Source organism: Rhinoderma darwinii, chromosome 3, assembly GCF_050947455.1.
Source record: "Rhinoderma darwinii isolate aRhiDar2 chromosome 3, aRhiDar2.hap1, whole genome shotgun sequence".
NCBI classification, from domain to species: Eukaryota; Metazoa; Chordata; class Amphibia; order Anura; family Rhinodermatidae; genus Rhinoderma; species Rhinoderma darwinii.
This window is the reverse complement of record NC_134689.1, coordinates 27452372-27472040: the sequence shown is the minus strand read 5'-3', so window position 1 is coordinate 27472040 and position 19669 is coordinate 27452372. Positions and strand designations below refer to the sequence as shown.

The window sequence follows — 19669 nt, the reverse complement described above, 5'->3', positions numbered from 1 at the left end:
GAGGTTGAGCTGCAATACCAGACACAGCCCGTGTGAAAAACAACATTTTTTCCCATTACAAACAAGCTCTTTAACCAAGTAAAGAAGAAAATCAAAAACCAAAGTGATGCAGTTATATGTGCTACACAATTACGTTCCATTCACACAAGTCCTCTGCTTTAACCGCACTTCAAATAAGCAATACAGTGGGGTACGACAGCCAACACATACAGTTATAGTGTTATTAAATGGGTTGTTCAAAAAAAGTGTCACATGTGAATACACCCGAATGGTTTTTAAAGACGCACTTTAAGATCTTCTTCTGTCTCTTCTTTTGTTATCTTCCATATCCACTACTAAAGCCCAGTATAGGGGATAAAATCTTTTTGGACATTTTTGTTTTGGCCAGGGCTCCATGGCATTTTATGCACTCCGATTATCGCAGATTGCAGTCAATATTGCACATTATTGTCGCTAATGTAAATAACGGGAGAGAGTCCAGGTCTAAGATGTTTAATGTGCATGATGGATGTGCTTAAATTGGTTAAAGGCTATGTCCCCATTATTGTTCCAATGCATCTTTGCAAATAATCTAAATTAAAAAGTTTTGTGTCTACAGCTCCTGTTCAGAAATATGTGTCTCTGTGGTAACAGACTACAAACCAACCCTGTGTAGTCTGATCTTACACTTAGGATATGTTTACACGGCTTATTTTTGGCTGTTTTTCAGGCCGTAAGCGGCCAAAAAATCGGGAGCAGAACGCCTCCACACATCTGCCCATTGATTTCAATAAGAAAAACTGCATTCTGTTCCAATGGGCCATTTTTCTACGCAGCCGTTTTGGAAAACGGCCGCAAAAAAGAAGTGCATGTCACTTCTTGAGACGTTTTTGGCGCTGTTTTTCATTGACTCTATAGTGAAACAGATCCAAAAACGGCCGTGAAAAACGCAAGTGGCTTAAAAAACGTCTGGAAATCAGGAGCTATTTTCCCTTGAAAACAGCTCCGTATTGTCAGACGTTTCTGATTTTGTGTGTGCAAATACCTTTAGGCGGGATTCACACGACAGGGTTTCCCGGCCGGGCGCCGGCCGCTCATAAATCGGCCGGCACCCGGCTGCATTAGGAATAATAGACCCCTAATGGGGCTATTCACACGACCGATTTTTTGACGGCCGGGAAAACCGGCCGTCAAAAAATAGGACATGCTCTATTTTCGGCCGGGTGCCCGGCCGCCCGGCTCCCATAGAAGTCTATGGGGCCGGGTAATGGCCGGGTCTACCGTCGCTCTCGCACTCTCTCTCCTCCTCCTCACAGTGCAGAGTGCATGTGAGGAGGAGGAGGGTCTTTTATTGCTCGGCCGGCCGGGGATTGGGGATTCCGCTACAGGAGAAGTGCGTGACTACACTGTCCAGATATGGACACAGCGAAGTCACTCACTTCTGCAGCGGAATCCCCGACTCTATGGCCGGGGATGCCGCTACAGGAGAAGTGCGTGACTACACTGTCCGTATATGGACACAGCGAAGTCACGCACTTCTGCAGCGGAATCCCCGACTCTATGGCCGGGGATGCCGCTACAGGAGAAGTGCATGACTACACTGTCCATATATGGACACAGCAAAGTCACGTACTTCTGCAGCGGAATCCCCGACTCTATGGCCCGGGATTCCGCTACAGGAGAAGTGAGTGACTACACTGTCCATATATGGACACAGTGACGTCACTAACTTCTGAAGCGGAATTCCCGACCTGTGGCAGGGAATTCCTCTTCAGGAGAAGTCAGTGACTACACTGTCCATATATGGACATTGAAGTCAGTGACTTCTCCTGGAAGGGGGGGGATGGGTGCAACCTACAGGGGGCTGTGTGGGATCACCTACAGGGGACTTGGTGGCATCACCTACAGGGGGCTGGGTGGCATCACCTACAGGGGGCTGGGTGGCATCACCTACAGGGGGCAGGGTGGAATCACCTACAGGGGGCAGGGTGGCATCACCTACAGGGGGCAGGGTGGCATCACCTACAGGGGGCAGGGTGGCATCACCTACAGGGGGCTGGTGGGTGGCATCACCTACAGGGGGCTGGTGGGTGGCATCGCCTACAGGGGGCTGGTGGGTGGCATCGCCTACAGGGGGCTGGTGGGTGGCATCGCCTACAGGGGGCTGGTGGGTGGCATCGCCTACAGGGGGCTGGTGGGTGGCATCGCCTACAGGGGGCTGGTGGGTGGCATCGCCTACAGGGGGCTGTGTGGCATCGCCTACAGGGGGCTGTGTGGCATCGCCTACAGGGGGCTGTGTGGCATCGCCTACAGGGGGCTTGGTGGCATTATCCACAGGGGGCTGGATGGCATTACCTACAGGGGGCTGGGTGGCATTACCTACAGGGGGCTGGGTGGCATTACCTACAGGGGGCTGGGTGGCATTACCTACAGGGGACAGGGTGGCATTGCCTACAGGGGACAGGGTGGCATCGCCTACAGGGGGCAGGGTGGCATCACCAACGGGGCTGGGTGGCATTACCTGCAGGGGGCTGGGTGGCATTACCTACAGGGGGCTGTGTGGCATCACCAACAGGGGGCTGGGTGGCATTACCTACCAGGGGGGCTGTGGCATTATCTACAAAGGGCTGTGTGTGGCAACAAATTTAAATGAAATTCATCCGATTTTAAAACGGACAGGGAAAAAAACGGATGCAAATCGGCCGGTAAAAACGGCAACTCGGCCCGGAACGGAATCGGAACGGATGCAAATCGGATGCAAACCGGCCGGGAAAATCGGCCAAAAACGGCCGATTTTCCCGGCCGACACTCGGACCCTGTCGTGTGAATGAGGCCTTATACTCCCCACCATCTGTCCCATACGACTTTTTCTAAGCTACACAATGTTTGTTCGGATGAAGTATGGATTAATAAAAGTGTTAATCTGTTACTGTGGAGACACCGCATAGAAGCTGTAGACACAATACGGTAGGTTTTTATTAAAGGGGTTTTCCACCTTCTGACAACTGATGACCTATCCACTGGATAGGTCATCAGTACATGATATGTGGGGGTTCGACACTCGGACCCCGCACGTATCAGACGGTCCAGTTCCTCTGTGCGCCGGATGTACATGCCGGAAGCAGTTGCCTCCAGCCATGGAATAGTGGCCGAGCTGCAGTTCTGTGAATAGGAGCAGACCTGCAGTTCTGCAGCATGGCCGCTATGCTATGTACGGAGCCAAGTGCTTCCTGCTCCATACATAGCATTATGTGCCATAACATCCGGTGCCCGCAGGCTACCGGAGTGGCTGATCGGTGCAAGATCCGGGTGTCAAACTCGCACCGATGATATACTGATGACCTATCCGGTGGATAGGTCATCCGTTGTCAGAAGGTGGAAAACCCCTTTAAAGCTATTTTTAGAGTGGCTTAATTTTTCATTAAATATACATTGGAACAATAAAATAGAAACACGTTGAATGGAAAAAAAAGTAAAAAAAAAAAAAGCAAAAACATAAAATAGTAAAAAAAAAAAATAGCATTTGAAAAAGAACATTCAGGCTATGTTCACACGGAGTATTTTGGGGGAGGAATATCTGCCTCAAAGCTCCAAACGGAATTTTGAGGCAGATATTCCTCCCCCAAAATACTCCGTGTGAATAGCAATTATCGCGCCGTTTTTCGCCCGCGGCCATTGAGCGCCGCGGGCATAAAACACGCTTTCTCCTGCCTCCCATTGAAGCCAATGGGAGGTCGGACGCGGAAGCGCCCGAAGATAGGGCATGTCGCTTCTTTTTCCCGCGAGGCAGTTTTACTGCTCGCGGGAAAAAGACGCCGACGCCTCCCATTGAAATCAATGGGAGGCGTTCTCGGGCCGTTTCTGCCGAGTTTTGCGACGCGGTTTCCGCGTCAAAAAACTCGACAAAAGACCCCGTGTGAACATAGCCTCACAGTGTTTTCCATCTGCGTTCAGGAGTATTCTGGGTTCTAACATTTACAGACATTAACATCTGCCTTAAATGTAATTTGTAGAGTTACTGAGGTTAAAAGGTCATTGAAATTGTAATTTAAATTCACTTAAATTGACGTTATTGCTGCAATGTTGATCTCTTCATGCACATTTATTTATATATTGTTTTTTATTTTTTATTAGTTATGTGACATTAAATTTTATTTATTTCTGAACAAGTCTCATCTGTTTTTATTGATTGGTTTCTGTATTATTCTGGATTTTTGAGGTGATACGGAGGACGCCCATGACCGTGTTCCCCATAGAGAAACATGATGGCCGTGTTCTGGTCATACCACCATTTTATTGCGGTTCAAGTGCGCAAACAAAAGTTGCTATGCAGCCCCAGCCTTCTCCTCCTCGCAGTTTCATAAAGGATCATTTTATGTTCACAAGAGAACCCCAGGCAATGGATGTACAGTATCAATTGTTCAATTCATTGGCACTAATACATATTCAGTTTATTTTACATTTATTCATTTTTCACCAATGTAAATGGACGACCGATTAAAAAAATGACTGTGTCCTATTAAACATTCTCTAATATACACTCCTGAACATTGAAAATGCAGCATCAAGAAGGACGGCTTGTCCTTGTAAGGTTATGGGAATCGAGGAAGTAGCAAGATCTGCAAATGATCAAATTTTCAAGCACCTCGCTCCAATCTGCTCCAATCTGTGGCATGTGGAAGGCATAAAAGGCAGCGTGAAAGAAAAGTTTTTCAGCCACATGAAACCTCAGAAATCGGATCTAGTGGTTTGGGATGATTGTGCGATGCCTCCTGTTCGTCGACGTGCCAGTTTTCACCTCTTGTCGCAAACTGACAGGGACAGAATCCTTGAACTGAGAGACCTTGGTTTCTTGGTCACTACTTGCTTCACAGAGAGCCTCATGGTCCCCCCTCACACGGACTCCTCCACATGGTCCCCCCTCTCACGGACTCCTCCACATGGTCCCCCCTCTCCCGGACTCCTCCACATGGTCCCCCCTCTCCCGGACTCCTCCACATGGTCCCCCCTCTCACAGACTCCTCCACATGGTTCCACATCTCACGGACTCCTCCACATGGTCTCCCTCTCTCAAAGACTCCTCCACATGGTCCCCCCTCTCTCAAAGACTCCTCAACATGGTCTCCCCTTTCACAGACTCCTCCACATGGTCTCCCCTTTCACAGACTCCTCCACATGGTCCCCCCTCTCACATGGTCCCCCCTCTCACGCAGACTACTTCCTAGACCCCCTCTCTTACTCTACCTTCTAGTCTGTCCATTGCAGGAAGCTGAACATTAATTGTTCAGCTTCCTTTTTCCTCCCCTTTTATTGTTCCCTTTTTCCTACCTGCACTGACGGACTCTGCCATTACTGCAGAAGGAGATGCTGTGCTTCAGTGTTTGCCCACGCAGAGCCTGGCACTGATGTAAGGGCAAAAGTCCTAGTGCAGAACTGTGCGCCAGGACATTTGCAGGAAGGGGCCAGAGGGAGCTAGAGAGAGTAGATCTAAAAGGGAAACTTGGTTCCGTTTGGGTCTGTGCGGCTAGACAGCGTGTAGTGCTGATAGATTCTGTGTGTGCTAAAAGCTTGTAGTTGGGCCCTGTCCCTGGGGATTGTGGCGCTATTGTGCGTGCAGTTGGGAACGGACTTCTGCTGAGGCTTGCAGTGAGCTGGGAAGTATTAGGAGATGCAGAGTGGATGCAGTTCCAGAGTGGATTGGATTGAGTCAGCCCCTGGGAGGACGTTAGTGCCATCACTTATTGGAAAGTGACTTCACTGAGTCCTATAACAAGTGGACTGAAGCCCGGGATAGTGTGTGTCATGTAACAAGTAGACGGAGACCTGTGCTAGTGGGTGATCCTAACTAAATATGAATGTTGATGGGGTTTGTCTCTTAGGCCTTATTCACACGAGCGTATTTCACATCCGTGTTACGCGCGTTAAAACAATGGACATCGCACAGACCTATGTAATTCAATGGGTCCTTTCAGACATTCAGTGTTTTTCACACAGTGTGTGTCCGCTGCGTGAAACTCACTGCATGTCCTATTTTTGTGCGTTGTTTGCGCATCACGCACCCTTTGAAGTCAATGGGTGCGTGAAAATCACGGACAGCCCACGGACGTCATCCATGTGCTGTCCGTGATTCACGCAACAGTTGCTAAATAGATGGTAAGAAAAAGAAAAACACCTCCTTCAGTTTTTTTTGCTGACGTAAAAAAACGCGTGAGATACGGATGACATACGTGCATAAAAAACAGACGAGTGCCGTACACGGATGTCACATGGAACTGCAACGCAGGAAATACGGTGCGTTTTTTACGCGCGCAAAACAGACACGTTCGTGTGAATAAGGCCTTAAAATGACCTGAGGATGTGACCGGCATCCTACATGAATTGCCAATGTGAGAGGCTCCAGACATGTTCTGCTTTGCATGATGGCAGATTGCATTCGCAGAATAGCAGCAGAGTGTTGAGCTCCACTGTGCGGAGACATCACACGACAAATGATAATGTGGAAGGTCGTTCTGCTGCTACAGGTCCAGAATATTTTTAGCACCATAGAGTCCGTTAAACTGAGAACATACTCTCCTTCACGATGACAGGACTCTTTGCATCCCTGGATACAGCATGCACTTCTGTACCTTTGTTTTGGGGACGGTGGGATCTCAGCACCCAGAACCCCACTGTTAAAAACTTCCGATATGTCTCTGAAACATATCAAAAGTTTTTATAAACCCTACATACCCTTTAGTCTTACAGTACATGATTGTGATCGTCCTTTTTATTTTTTAATGCTTTTCACAGACCTTCAACCAGATTCTTTCTGCCTTTCTTTTTTGGCCAAAAGTAAATACGTATAAAAGAAGTATGAGTCTTTAAAGTGTACCTGTGCTTTCATAAAACTTTTGACATGTCATATAACACGTCAGAAGTTTTGATCAGTGGAGGTCCAAGCACTAAGACCCTGTCCGATTACTAAAACGAAGCGGCTGAAGCGCTCAGGTGAGCCCTGAGCTGTCTCTTTTCTGAACGGCTCTGCTCGGCTTTCCTTGGATAGCGGACTCGCTTGGTGTACGATTTCAGACTTTCTATCGAGCCTGGACGCCGCTCGCTCGGCTTTCCGAGGAAAGTTGAGCAGAGCCGATCAGAAATAAAGCAGCTCAGTGCTCACCTGAGCGCTGCTGTCGCTTCGTTTTAGCGATTACAGGAGGTCCCTTTGCTTGGACCCCCGCCAAACCAAAACTTCTGACTTCTGACATGTTTTTTTAAAGTACTGGTACATTTTCACTTGTACTGTTCCTCTCTTTGGCACATTTACATGTATCTGAATTGCTGCAAATTTTCTGCCTGGATTTGCAGGAGGAAAATCTGCGGCGTATTACACTTGTATCAAAGTGGAAGAGATTTTAACAAATCTCGTCCACACACTGTGGAAAATTTCCATGCAGAAATTGACCTGAGGTGCAGAATTTTTTATCCGCATGTCAATTTATGTTGCGGAATGGTTGCGTGTCTGTTGCTGATTTTCCCATTGTGTTCAATGCAAAAATCACAAGTAGAAAAAAATCCCCCAATATTTCCACTTTAAAATAAAAATTAAAAAAGACTGTATTAAGCTCCACTGGCGCTCCCTTAGTGACGCATTCTTGCTTTCTGGCTGATCTCTGTGCACCGGATGTTTCGACTCACGTGAATCATAGGAATGCGTCGCTACGAGAACGCCATGGTAGGTGAGTATGGTCTTCTTTGTTTCACTCTACTGTTCTCCAAAACCAGTCCAAAAATCTGCACCAAACACAATTTGGTTCAAACTTTTAGGTTTAATTCGCTGCGGATTCTGGGTTGGATTTGTCGCAGAATTTTTTGCAGCAAACCCGCCCTTTAGACCCATTCCTGGCTTAAAAAAAATTAAAAACCCCAAAAACGGCACTACTGCCCATGAATGAGACATTATGTATATGTGTTCAACCACTTCATATTTAATACATTTTGAGAATAATTGTATATATTTAGTAAATTGAGAATTTATTTCGAATAACAAAAATCACATGTTAACACTGTTAATGGCTTCTATTTCCTGTTCCAAAAATCATGAAAAGCATGATGATTATATTTGTTACATAAAGGAACACAAATTAAAAACTTGAAATGAATATGAGATCATCCCACAAAGTTATTACTGGGTCTAGATAAACATAAAGCAAACTTTCCTATATGTTATTATAGTCACAGTACGTTAATGCTATTATATAGATAAGAAAACTACGGAAATAATAAAATTTTCAGAGGAGTAATCGAGTGGTAAATAGAACCTACAAAGGGGTCTTCACAGATTAAACTACTTGTAGGAAATGTTATTTCATGGAAGGATGTAACTCAATGGAAGCTGAGAAGTAACAGGTGAATGGGACAGTGCTGGAATACCTTACACAGCCGCTACGAATGTAAGGCTGGGTTTACACGACGTCATTACGTCCGTAATTGACGGACCTATTTCGGCCGCAAGTCCCGGACCGAACACAGTGCAGGGAGCCGGGCTCCTAGCATCATACTTATGTACGACGCTAGGAGTCCCTGCCTCGCTGCCGGACAACTGTCCCGTACTGTAATCATGTTTTCAGTATGGGACAGTTGTCCGGCAGCGAGGCAGGGACTCCTAGCGTCGTACATAAGTATGATGCTAGGAGCCCGGCTCCCTGCACTGTGTTCGGTCTGGTACTTGCGGCCAAAATACGTCCGTCAATTACGGACGTAATGACCTCGCGTGAACATACCCTAATGGTGTGTCCAAGTACGAACAAAAAGATATCCATGTAAACAATGATCGGCTGGGGGGGTGAGTCGGACCCCCACCCATCTAATATTGGTGGTCTTTTCTAAGTATAGGACATCAATTTTAAAATCCTGAATAACCCCTTTAATCTAAGAGCCATCCGCTGTTCGCTGCAGGTCCAGCTCCTTAAACGCCCGGCAAAAACTGATTCTTCCAGTAGTTGCTACAGAGGAAATATAGCATTACATGGCGGCCATTCAGATGAATGCCCGTCAATTTAATACCTGGATGGCTTGAGTCCAGCAGAGCAAAAGCCGCTGTTTTTCAGCAGCTCTCTGTTGGGGTTCATAGAGTGGGGAACTCACCTCTATGATGTCCTATGAGGGCATATAGACTATGGTTGTCGTCATGGGACAACCCATTTAAAGGGATTTCCTCACTCCTAAAAATCAAGTTCGCTATAGATGACATGTCACAGTTGTGGCCTGTGATGATCCAGTGGGGAACCCCAATGACCGGCGGTGCGGTAAGGCAACCACTTTCTTTTTTTCAAATACCCCATTAGGGAATTTTGAGTTAAGAGCGGCTTCCACATATATCTATCAGAGGAAGCGGAAAGTGGCTGCAAATATGTATCTTTCTGTAGGACCAGGTATGCCTGTGCATTCATTTCCCCCATCAGAAATATCTGTGCCCCTTACAGTAAAATAATCAGGGCACTCTGAACTCCCTCTCTACATCCCTACCTCCCTCTTACGCCCCATTGTGTACATTTGGTAGGCACCTGATGGATATTATTTGGGGGGGGATATGATTATTATTTAGTATAAAGATCATTTATCCTCATTCTTAAAACCTGTGGGCCCCTTTGGGCGGATGAAAGGGGTTTAATATAATCTTTATGCACCCTTTCGGCCCATACCATGTATACGATGGATCTCTGGGGATGGATAGTTTCACTTAATAGAAAAGAACAGGCACCATGTCTGTATATTATTGTCTATTGAAGCATTGAAGGGGCCTATGTAATGATTAATTTCTCCTGTGGTGGCGCTGCAGGAGAATTGAACACTTTTGCTGCCAGGTTCCGCCACAGATTAGGAACTCCCTGTGATTGATGTGAGACCCTTCTAACATAAAGGTCTGTCCAAAGTGGATAGTGGGAAATTTGTAAACTCATTAAGTGACCTTTTATTATTAAAAGTTTGACAACCTCTTACATGCTACAAAATTATTTTAATACAACGATATATGGCTGTATAATAGCAGTGTTAGTATTTTTATATGAATATACATAGGATATACCTATTAATGCCATAGGTGCTATATAAGTAATATATGATCACTTAGCTTTGTACTGATAACTGCTGCCTTAAACATCAAAAATAGAATATATACGAAGATAGCTTATTTTGTATGGTTTATGCCATTAACTCCATGCACTACCATTAGCAGACAATCGTTATCTCGATGCTTTTTTCAAATTAGTTATACAGTGATATATTGGCATTCGTTAGGCCAATATTTTCTAACCGGTTTACTATGGAGACAAAAATTTCCCTTCCTGAGGAACCCCTACAACTACTGCTAGGAAGGTGACAGCCGGGAGTATAACTATAAGGGGTGCAGAGGTAGTAGTTGCACCCAGGACGTGTTGCCTAAGGGGACACAAATTCCCATCTGCCACACGCCAGTATTATAAATGGCACAAGGTAGGTGGTACGGTGGGCGTCCAGTTTCATATTTTGCCTTCGAGCCCAAGTTACACATCTGGTGACTTATCTTGCTGTCCATATCTTCTGGGGAACCACTAACCATGGAACATTGATTGGAAAACCCGGCATTAGTCTGATTATCAGCCAATGTAACTGTGTGTACTTGTATAGGGAAAGGTTATTAACATACGGCTGACGCATTTCCCGATGTGGGAAAAATTGTGTCGTGAAGCCACAGACTTCCACAATGTGGAAACCATACTGTAGGTCAGCACATCTTAAGTTATAGTGGAACGGTGCCCTCCCTTCTCTGTTTGATCATGTTCCTATTTTTGATCCTCGTTCTTAGTGGAATCTAAAAGGAAATGCACAGCAATAAGTCAGTTAAAAATTGTCAGTAATTCATCGAATATCTGGTGAATTCTTCCAGCAGAACATGACAGTATCAGATTTTCCAGTGCTACGACATTAATGCTACATTTTGAGACTATGCTTAATTTTTTAGCTTAATAAGTTTGAAATTAATGCCCTGTAAAAAATTTCTGCTGATTAATGCTGTCGGTCCTTCCCCATATTAACAACACGTCTACACAGAATGATCTTGTGGACTCCAGTGTGGGAATCTTCGACTAGCAGAACTGGTAATTGTTTCCTTTCACGAGAGGCTGCTGGGGATCCACACACTTTGTATCTGAACAATCTTCATCTTGTTGCTCCTGAATGACATTTGTATATTCCTTGGAAAAAAAAAGAGCAATGTTGAAAATGATTTATTTGAAGGGGCGTTCCGATTATAAGAAGTGAATGGCAACATAATGACTGTGAGAGTCCGATCTGTGGGATCCAAACCGATTTCCTGAACAAAGCGGCAGAAGCAGAGGTGTACATGGAATAGAGAGGGCCCAATAGCGAACAGCTCAATGGGCCCCACTTAGGGGCAGATTCACGCCACCACATACACCCTATATGAAGCATGAAGTACATGGTCCTTGTTAGACTTATCCCACCCCTTTTGGAGAAAAGGGCAGCAGGGCAGCATAGCTCTTTGCTAATATTGCAATGCCCATGGGGCGGTGGAGCCTTGCTTAATTTCTTATCACCCATTAGGGTCAAGAATGAGGCCAACCTGAGCTGGGCCACCATGGGCGCCACAGCAACTGGCTTGTCTTTCACTATGATATGTCTGCACTTTGGCTTTTTACGTCCGCAGCAGCACTCCTGTCTACCTGCTGCACAGGGCGCTGCATCACAGGTCCATTTAAGCATATAGTTATCCCAAAAGCTAAAACAGTAGTTTTCCATTATCTAATTATCCATTGGTGAGTCTTTCAGACTCCCAAATGAAAAATGATTTAGTCCAACTGTTTTTTCAGCAACATCTTTAATATGTTGTGTAGATCTATCTATATCAGTTATATACATGGGACAGCACATGGGACCCTTTTGAACATCTGAATGACAGAGGTGCCAGCAGTGCATATTGGGACACATCTCCGGCACTTCTAGTTCAGTTACGACAAAGTAGCAAGATGGTCACTGCTCCCCATCGCTGGCATGAGAATATATCGGTACATTATATAGCTAGAAACAAATAGGTCACGTGGGGGCTTTTCAAAGGTGTTCCGTTAGAATTTACAATTTTACCTGGTTTGTGTTTAAGCTCATTTGTCTGTTGATAAGTTCAGTGACCTGTTTGAAGGTTGGACGACGGGTAGGCTCCAAGTCCCAGCATGCTTTCATGATGCGATATCTAAGGTTGTTAAAGGGTATGTATTATCAGAAAATGACATATTATTAAAATAGGGTTTTTATGATAAATACAGTACCTATTATTTGTTCATTTTTTTTTTATTTGACTATTTATACCGGCCAATGGAGTAAACACAATAGGCTGACATTTGGCTCACTTTTGAGCTTTGCTCTGTGGACTGGAACAGGGTCAGCCGAGTCATCACATCAGAGTGCAGGGGATTTAGTGAGTGATGACAGCTCTATTGCACTGCTGAAGGACTAGGTAAGGCAGGATACTAACACTACACACACAGACAACAATACTACCCCATCTCCCTTGGTCTTTTGGAGAGTGGGCAGTATTCCATCTCTTCCTTGAGACTGTATTAGTCTATTGACACTTTTATGATCATTGAAGGGTTATGTCCACCTTACCAACCAAAATTGTTTTAACTCTCCCAGTACATTAAAAATGAAGCAACTGGTCTTGATTAAAGTGTAGCTAAACGTTTGACAAACTTCTGATATGTCATAGTGACATCAGAAGTTTGGATTGGTGGGGGTCCAAGCACTGAGACCCCCACCAATCGCTAGAACGAAGCAGCTGAAGTGCTCGTGAGAGCGCTGAGCCGCTTCATGTCTGTTCGGCTTTTTCCGGAAATAAATGTATCGTGTACGGACTCAATAGAAAGTCTATGAGCCCGTACTCCGATACATCGGCTTTCCGGAAAAAGCTGAACAGACACGAAGCGGCTGAGCACTCACACAAGCGCTACAGCTGCTTCGTTCTAGCGATTGTTGGGAGTCTCAGTTCTCGGACCCCCACCAATTCAAACTTCTGACATGTCACTATGACATATCAAGTTTGTCAAACGTTTATATACACTTTAAGAATGTAATCTTATTTTGTGTCTACAACGCCTATGCAGACCTATGTGTCTCTATGGCAACAGACAACAATCAAGCCCTGTGTAGTCTAATCCTGCAGCCATACTCTCTTATATCTTTTCCTTAATTGTTACTAACATACATTCATTGGATTAGCAAAAAGTAGGAGACAGATGGAAGTGTGCTAGACTGCAGGATCAGACTACATAGGGGTTGTTTGATGTCTGTTACCATGGAGATAAATTAATCTAGATAAGAGCTAAAAAGAAAGGGCTAATTATCCTGCCTATGGTCAGCTTTAGTTAATTCTATGTAATATATAATTTTTAATGGACTGCAGCACCAAAATATATCATCAATAACACTCACTCTATCAATGATACATGCCACTTACTACTTTAATGTACGTCGAAATACCTTGAAGGTAGCAGCATATTAAATTGTATGTAATAGTAGATGATTGTGCTCTACTTTTTTCTCTAGGGATTAGGTGAAGGTCCCATTGTGTACATCTAAAGGCATTCTTTAATTTTTACCGCAAAAATGTTCTGCTATTGTTGCACTACAAGTGAACAAACCCTTACTCCTTTACGCTATGATTGAAGTCTTCGATCCTATTCTTACTTACATTGCCAGAGGAGAATAATCTGGGCAGTCCATCTTGAATCCATCTTTTATCATCTTGTAAAACTTCCGGTTGACAATAACCCCAGGATATGGGCTTCTGCCTGTAATAATGAAGCAGAAGCTGATAAAATATTGTAGTGTTGGAGAACTTAATAAAAAATTTCAAACCGCGTTCTCAATGATTTTTTAAAAATATAATAAAAATTCAAAATATATTCAAAAGACTGTGTGCAAAAATTTAACGTATACCATTAACTGTATAATTACCAGAAGATGTCTACATTTTCTTGCCTTACCAGGGAAGGATTAAAGGGGGTCTCATGAAAAAAAAAAAAAAACCCTTTCCATATGTCCTATTATGAGCTCTATCTTCTAGCCAGAATTGGAAAATCACTCACAAAAAGCAGCACTAGCTCTGGCCGCTGCAGGGGAAATGTAAGGCCAGGCCCGGTCAGTGGCTAGTGACGGTCAGCTTCTATTTAAATAGGGGGTGTCCATGAAAAAAGCGTTGTTAATATGTTAACAGCCTATAGGCATAGAGCATCTGATATATTATGTGCCACTCTCCTAACTATTTCACAAATGCAAAAGTCACTATATGGATTAGAAAACATCCACAAAAGTCAATTCATATCATTGTATATGCATAGATACCTTACAACTATACTTTATAAGGCAGTACAGTCATGGTTATATAGGATGTACAACGGATTTATAGGGTGTATACTTGGCTGTATATATATTGATATTTGCAATAATTACTACTTTGCTGACAAGGACTTGTGTATCATCTTGGGTTGCAATGGAGATAATCTGATCCTGTCATTTCATACTAGGCTACATACATATGGATTATGGACATTCAATATAACAGTAGCTCAACCATCTAAAGGGATTGTATAAGATTAACATGGCTTCTTTCTTCGAGACACAGTGCCACTGTTGTCCACAGGCTGTTTGTGGTATTGCAGATCAGCCTCATCTCCTTGACCTTCAAGTGTTTAGCTGTGAATGGAGTTGTCCTTTAATCATCTGGGCTCACCAAGAGAAAAGATCTCCCACAGCAGGATTCCATAGGACCAAACATCACTTTGCACCGTGTAGATACAATCAAAGATGCTCTCAGGGGCCATCCACTTAACTGGGAGTCGAGCCTTAAAAAACAAACAGAAATATAAAATAGTTTTCAATTGTACATTAAAATAGCATTAAATTGTATAATTATATTATATATTGGTATTTATAATGGTCTATACTAAGCCAATCTGTAAAAAATTTTCTCCAAATATACCTCCAATAGACAGTAATTGGCTCCTGAGGGTATGTTCACACGCTTAACAAAAAACGGCTGTAATATACGAAGCTGTTTTCAAGGGAAAACAGCCTCTGATTTTCAGCCGGTTGTTATGCATCAGGCGTTTTTTGATGCGTTTTTTGATGCGTTTTTTTACGGCTATTTTTGGAGCTGTTTTTCTATTGACCCAATGAAAAACGGCTACAAAAATGGCTCAAAAAGTGACATGCACTTCTGTTTCACGGGGCGTTTTTTTACGTGATGATTTTAAAAACGGCCGCGTAAAAAACGCCCTGTGGGAACTGAACGCCGTTTTTCGCATTGAAATCAATGGGCAGATGTTTGGAGGCGTTCAGCCCCCGTATTTTCAGCCGTTTTTCAGGGCGTTTACAGACGAAAAAACGGCTAAAAATAGGTTGTGTGAACATAGCCTGATGCTGAATATAACATTGACTACCATATATTACACACCAGGAGGAACCTGCAGTAAGGTAGTAGGGTTCACCTAAGTCTACAGTTTACACAATAGCACTCAGACATCTGGTTACATCAGTTCTCTAAATCTGCAGAATATCGGCGATCTCTATAGCAATGGTCACTTAGGCCTCATGCACATGACTGTATTCAGAATCCCGAAGAGTTGTATGTGGCTTCTACTGTACGCCTCCATTTTCACACGGTGAGGTTTTTCTTCGTACGGAAGGAAAAAAAAATGTGTCTCTAATGACGCCTGTACAGCAGGTTATGGTGGCGACTCTACCATGTCCATGAGCCCTAACTTGGTACATAAATAGATTAACAGGTAAATAAATGTTTCATAGTGACATGACAGAAGTTTGGATTGGTGGGGGTCCGAGCACAGAGACCCGCATCCAATCGCTAAAACATAGCGGCAGACGTGCTCGTGTGAGTGATCGGACGCTTCGTGTCTGTTCGGCTTTTTCCGGAAATCAATGTATCGGAGTACGGGCTCAATAGAAAGTCTATGATCTCGTACTCCGATACCTCGGCTTTCCGTAAAAAGCCGAATAGACATGAAGTGGCTGAGTGCTCACACGAGCACTTCTGCCACTATGTTTTAGCGATAGGTGGGAGTCACAGTGCTCGGACCCCCACCCATCAAAACTTATGACATGTCAGAAATTTGTCAAACGTTAAGTTACTCTTTAAGTTACTTTTGCGCTACATTACAAATTGGATTTTATACATTGAGGAAACTGCAAATAGCAGTTACTTTGAATGTGGAGTGAAACAGTTGACACCGTGGTAATGGTTTATTGATAACAAAGTAATGCCAACAATTACCATAGAAATCATTTCCAATATCACTATAGGAATGATACGTTTTCAATATTATTGGGCACAAGAAACTTGTCGTTCGTCTCGCTGTCTGCCGTCTGCACCATATCCACTGAATTGAGATTTATATGAGATTTATGTAGCCAAAATCTACCACTACTCAGATTAGTTGCAGGGTTTTTATACCAACAGGGTTCATTTGATTTCTGCTTTTGCCCTCGGTATGTAGCAGTGTGGGTTAAGTTGATTTCCAAATAATTTCCCAGATTTGCAAGAGTTTTCTTGTTTAATCCGTCCTCAGGCATAACTCTCAACGGGAAATAGTGATACTGGGAGCTTCCTCTCACCTTCCCAAACGCTGATAGATTTAAGCATTTGGTATGTGAAATATATTAGGTGGGTGCTCATGTTGTTATTATGTTGGCACTATTTTTTGGGTACTGCAGTATATAGTATTATTGTGGCAGCTAAGCATGGTGGCATTATATGTGCAGTGTATGACGTTATTATGTGGGTACTGTATGGCAGTATTTTTTATACACTGCATAGCAATATAATTGGGACACTGTTATTTCGCCATATATATGGCTCTATTACTTGCACATGATTTGGTACTGTCATATATATAGTTATGTCAATACAGATGCATTCTATAAAATACAGTTTTTACTGTCTATAGTTAGTAGGTTGATTTTAAAATATACATGATTATTTAGGGAAGAAGTATAGAAGACTTACATTGCCTTTGACAACATAGTTGCTGTCATTCTCAATGTCCCTGGCCAGTCCAAAGTCACAGATCTTAGCAACACGACCCTGTGTGACCAACACATTTCTTGCTGCAACATCTCTGTGAATACACTACATGGTGTTTAAGAAACATTAGTACAAAGTCAATATAATAGACTCTAAAAAAAATAAACCCTATACAAACAGAAATATAATAAAGAGTAGTTGTATATGATAATCCAAACGTAACCACTGTATATGGCTTTAGAGACCTCTTGGCTGCCATTAGAACTAGTAATGTTAACTCTATCACCAGCTTTTGAAGACCTATCAGACTGTAGAAGCATGGCATGGTGTTTCTTTGCCCGTCCGTGACCCTTGGGCCTATTCTCTATCTGACAAGGCAGTTCCTCCAGCGAGCAAAATCCTAAAATCCTACACAGGTTCTTGCCTCCTAGTAGTAAAATAGATGGAACAAAACGGAGCTCGGTCCCCTCTCTCTAAGGGCCCCCTATAGCAGCCATATTGCCGGTCTCTATGATAAGTACAACCTTAGCACAAGAGACCGAGTAGTTTCCAATCCAAAATAATTGCCTTTAGGCCTTTGCCCCTTTACAGTAAAGGATTGTAACTTGTTGGTTTCCTGTTCGTGAATATAAATGCCAACTATTCACAGACTGTGTTTGTGACACTGCAACTTTGAGGACCAGCTCCTTTCTTTTTTTGATGGCAGGATACCTTATCCCTAGTATATTTGTACAGATTTTTGTTTATTTACTTTAACGAGGGAAAAAGTAATTGAGCACTCTAGGGCGCTTACATTTTTAGAGGCCAAGAATGACATTCCTTCTGCTACTTGAAGTGAAAAGTTTAGAAGGTCGTGCAGGTCCAACGGTAAATGATCACCCATGTCCTCTTCTTCTACCAGTGGACTTTCTAAAACACAAAGTCATCCAAGAATCATAAGGCATGAAATGGTAGAAAATCAAGAGCGCTATTCCTACTCTCACTAATCTGTTATCACAAGACTATATGACAGATGTCTTAAAGGGGTTTTACCACTAAGAGCATTCATCACCTATCCACAGGATAAGTGATGTAACTTTTGGAGGGGGGGCCACCGATTACTAGAATGGGGGTCCCAAGCTCCCCCATTTTTCTTCACTGCAGTGATTGGTAGGGCCCCCAGTTCTATACAATTATCACCTATCCCGTCGTTAGGTGATAAATGTTCTTAGGAAGAAACACCTTTAGGGAGGCAAAGGTTATGAGAAGGGTGAAATATCTATTGTGATCGACTTAAAACTACAGTTTAATAGGTAATTTAAGAAGGTTTTTTAGTCATTTGTGTGTTACAAGTTGTTTCTAGAAGTACAATTTATTACAATTGCATTAAATTCATTAATGCGGCTGCTACTGTTGTTCAGGAGGATCTGGCTCGACTATGCATCACATAGACATTCCACAGATCTCAATGTAATGCTCCATTTTTCCTGTAGTGGCACTGCAGGGAAGCTGAACACTTGTTGCTAGATTTCCCACACAGATGTCAGACAACTTATGATCAGCTCATCGTCTTGGGGACCCTTTTAACAAAATGGAGCTGTTCAAGTGGAGAATACCTTTAAGGAGAAGCAAAAGGTGCAATATGAAGAAGGATAAAGAGCTAAGGATATATCTGTAGAAAAAAAATATTATTTAATCAAATAAAATATAGTGATGTAGTCATGTATGGTATTGTATCATGAATACTGATAATTATTTTATTATCATTTTCTCCATTAATAATGTAAAAGCGATTTAGCTTTTAAGTCATAATGTAATAAATTCAAATAACATACCTGATGTGGACCCCATGCTGGGGTTGATTGGTTTCATATCAATATAACTGTCTTTGCCTTCACTTTTTTGCCCACTGTCACTAAAAAATAAAATACATTTTCAATATATGTTCATCTTTCTAGCTAGTCTTCAGTCATACTCCTTCAGATACTTAGACTCATTAAAAAAAAAAAAAATGAGTCTAACCAGCCAGCAGCAGCCCATTTGGTACTTTTTCTTGGCCAAAATTTCTCATACTCCATTATTAGAAATGGAAACTTAGGGGGAAATTTTGGGGCATCTACACAGGGTTTGACTGGCTCACCAGAGTACCAGAAAATCCTCAGGCTCTGACATAATAATGGACTGCAAAGGTCCAGCAGAAGACAACCCTATTTGGAGATGACTTTGAAGATATTTACATGCTACTAGGGTCTATTAGTTATAGGTTGCTTCACAAATAACCTATTAGACCTTATTGGTGATATCTCCTGCGTGTGGAATGATAACAACAAAGATGAATCAAAAGTATATCTGCAAAGGTTCTGCGTAGATGGATAACTTTCTCTGGTGAGCAACAAGGAACTATCTTTCGAAAAGGATGAAGGCGCAATCTTTGCATTTGGCCAAGTATTATAAAAGCTGGAGTGACAATTGATTTACCCTTCCAAATACTTTTGTTCCACTGCCATATTTTTGTAGTCGCTTGTAGAATCTGCAGAAGAGATACTGTTCAGGACTTCTGCTTTTCTCCTCATGAAGTTCAACAGGTCTCCATGCTGACAATACTCCGTGATCACCAAGATTGGGCCTAGAAGACATGAAAAT

General features: G+C 43.1%; 2 protein-coding genes across 3 annotated transcripts in view; one reads left to right on the top strand and one right to left on the bottom strand.

Moving 5' to 3' along the window:
- HMGXB3 (HMG-box containing 3) overlaps nt 1–13851 on the top strand; it is a 62444-nt gene extending 48593 nt beyond the window's left edge. Inside the window, exon 20 of one of the 2 annotated variants that reach the window (XM_075856185.1) lies at nt 13555–13851. In XM_075856185.1, coding sequence (XP_075712300.1) covers nt 13555–13587 — 33 coding nt within the window. In that variant the 3' untranslated portion in view covers nt 13588–13851. Of the gene's footprint in view, nt 1–11046; nt 12671–13554 lie in introns of those variants that run through there. The other variant, XM_075856184.1, reaches the window with a different exon arrangement.
- Nucleotides 8713–19669, bottom strand: part of CSF1R (colony stimulating factor 1 receptor) — a 58459-nt gene continuing 47502 nt past the window's right edge. Inside the window, exons 14-21 of the mRNA XM_075856187.1 lie at nt 19505–19652; nt 18862–18941; nt 17841–17956; nt 17030–17152; nt 14741–14852; nt 13700–13799; nt 12097–12202; nt 8713–11189 (exon numbers count right to left, since the gene is read on the bottom strand). Coding sequence (XP_075712302.1) covers nt 11082–11189; nt 12097–12202; nt 13700–13799; nt 14741–14852; nt 17030–17152; nt 17841–17956; nt 18862–18941; nt 19505–19652 — 893 coding nt within the window. The 3' untranslated portion in view covers nt 8713–11081. The remainder of the gene's footprint in view (nt 11190–12096; nt 12203–13699; nt 13800–14740; nt 14853–17029; nt 17153–17840; nt 17957–18861; nt 18942–19504; nt 19653–19669) is intronic.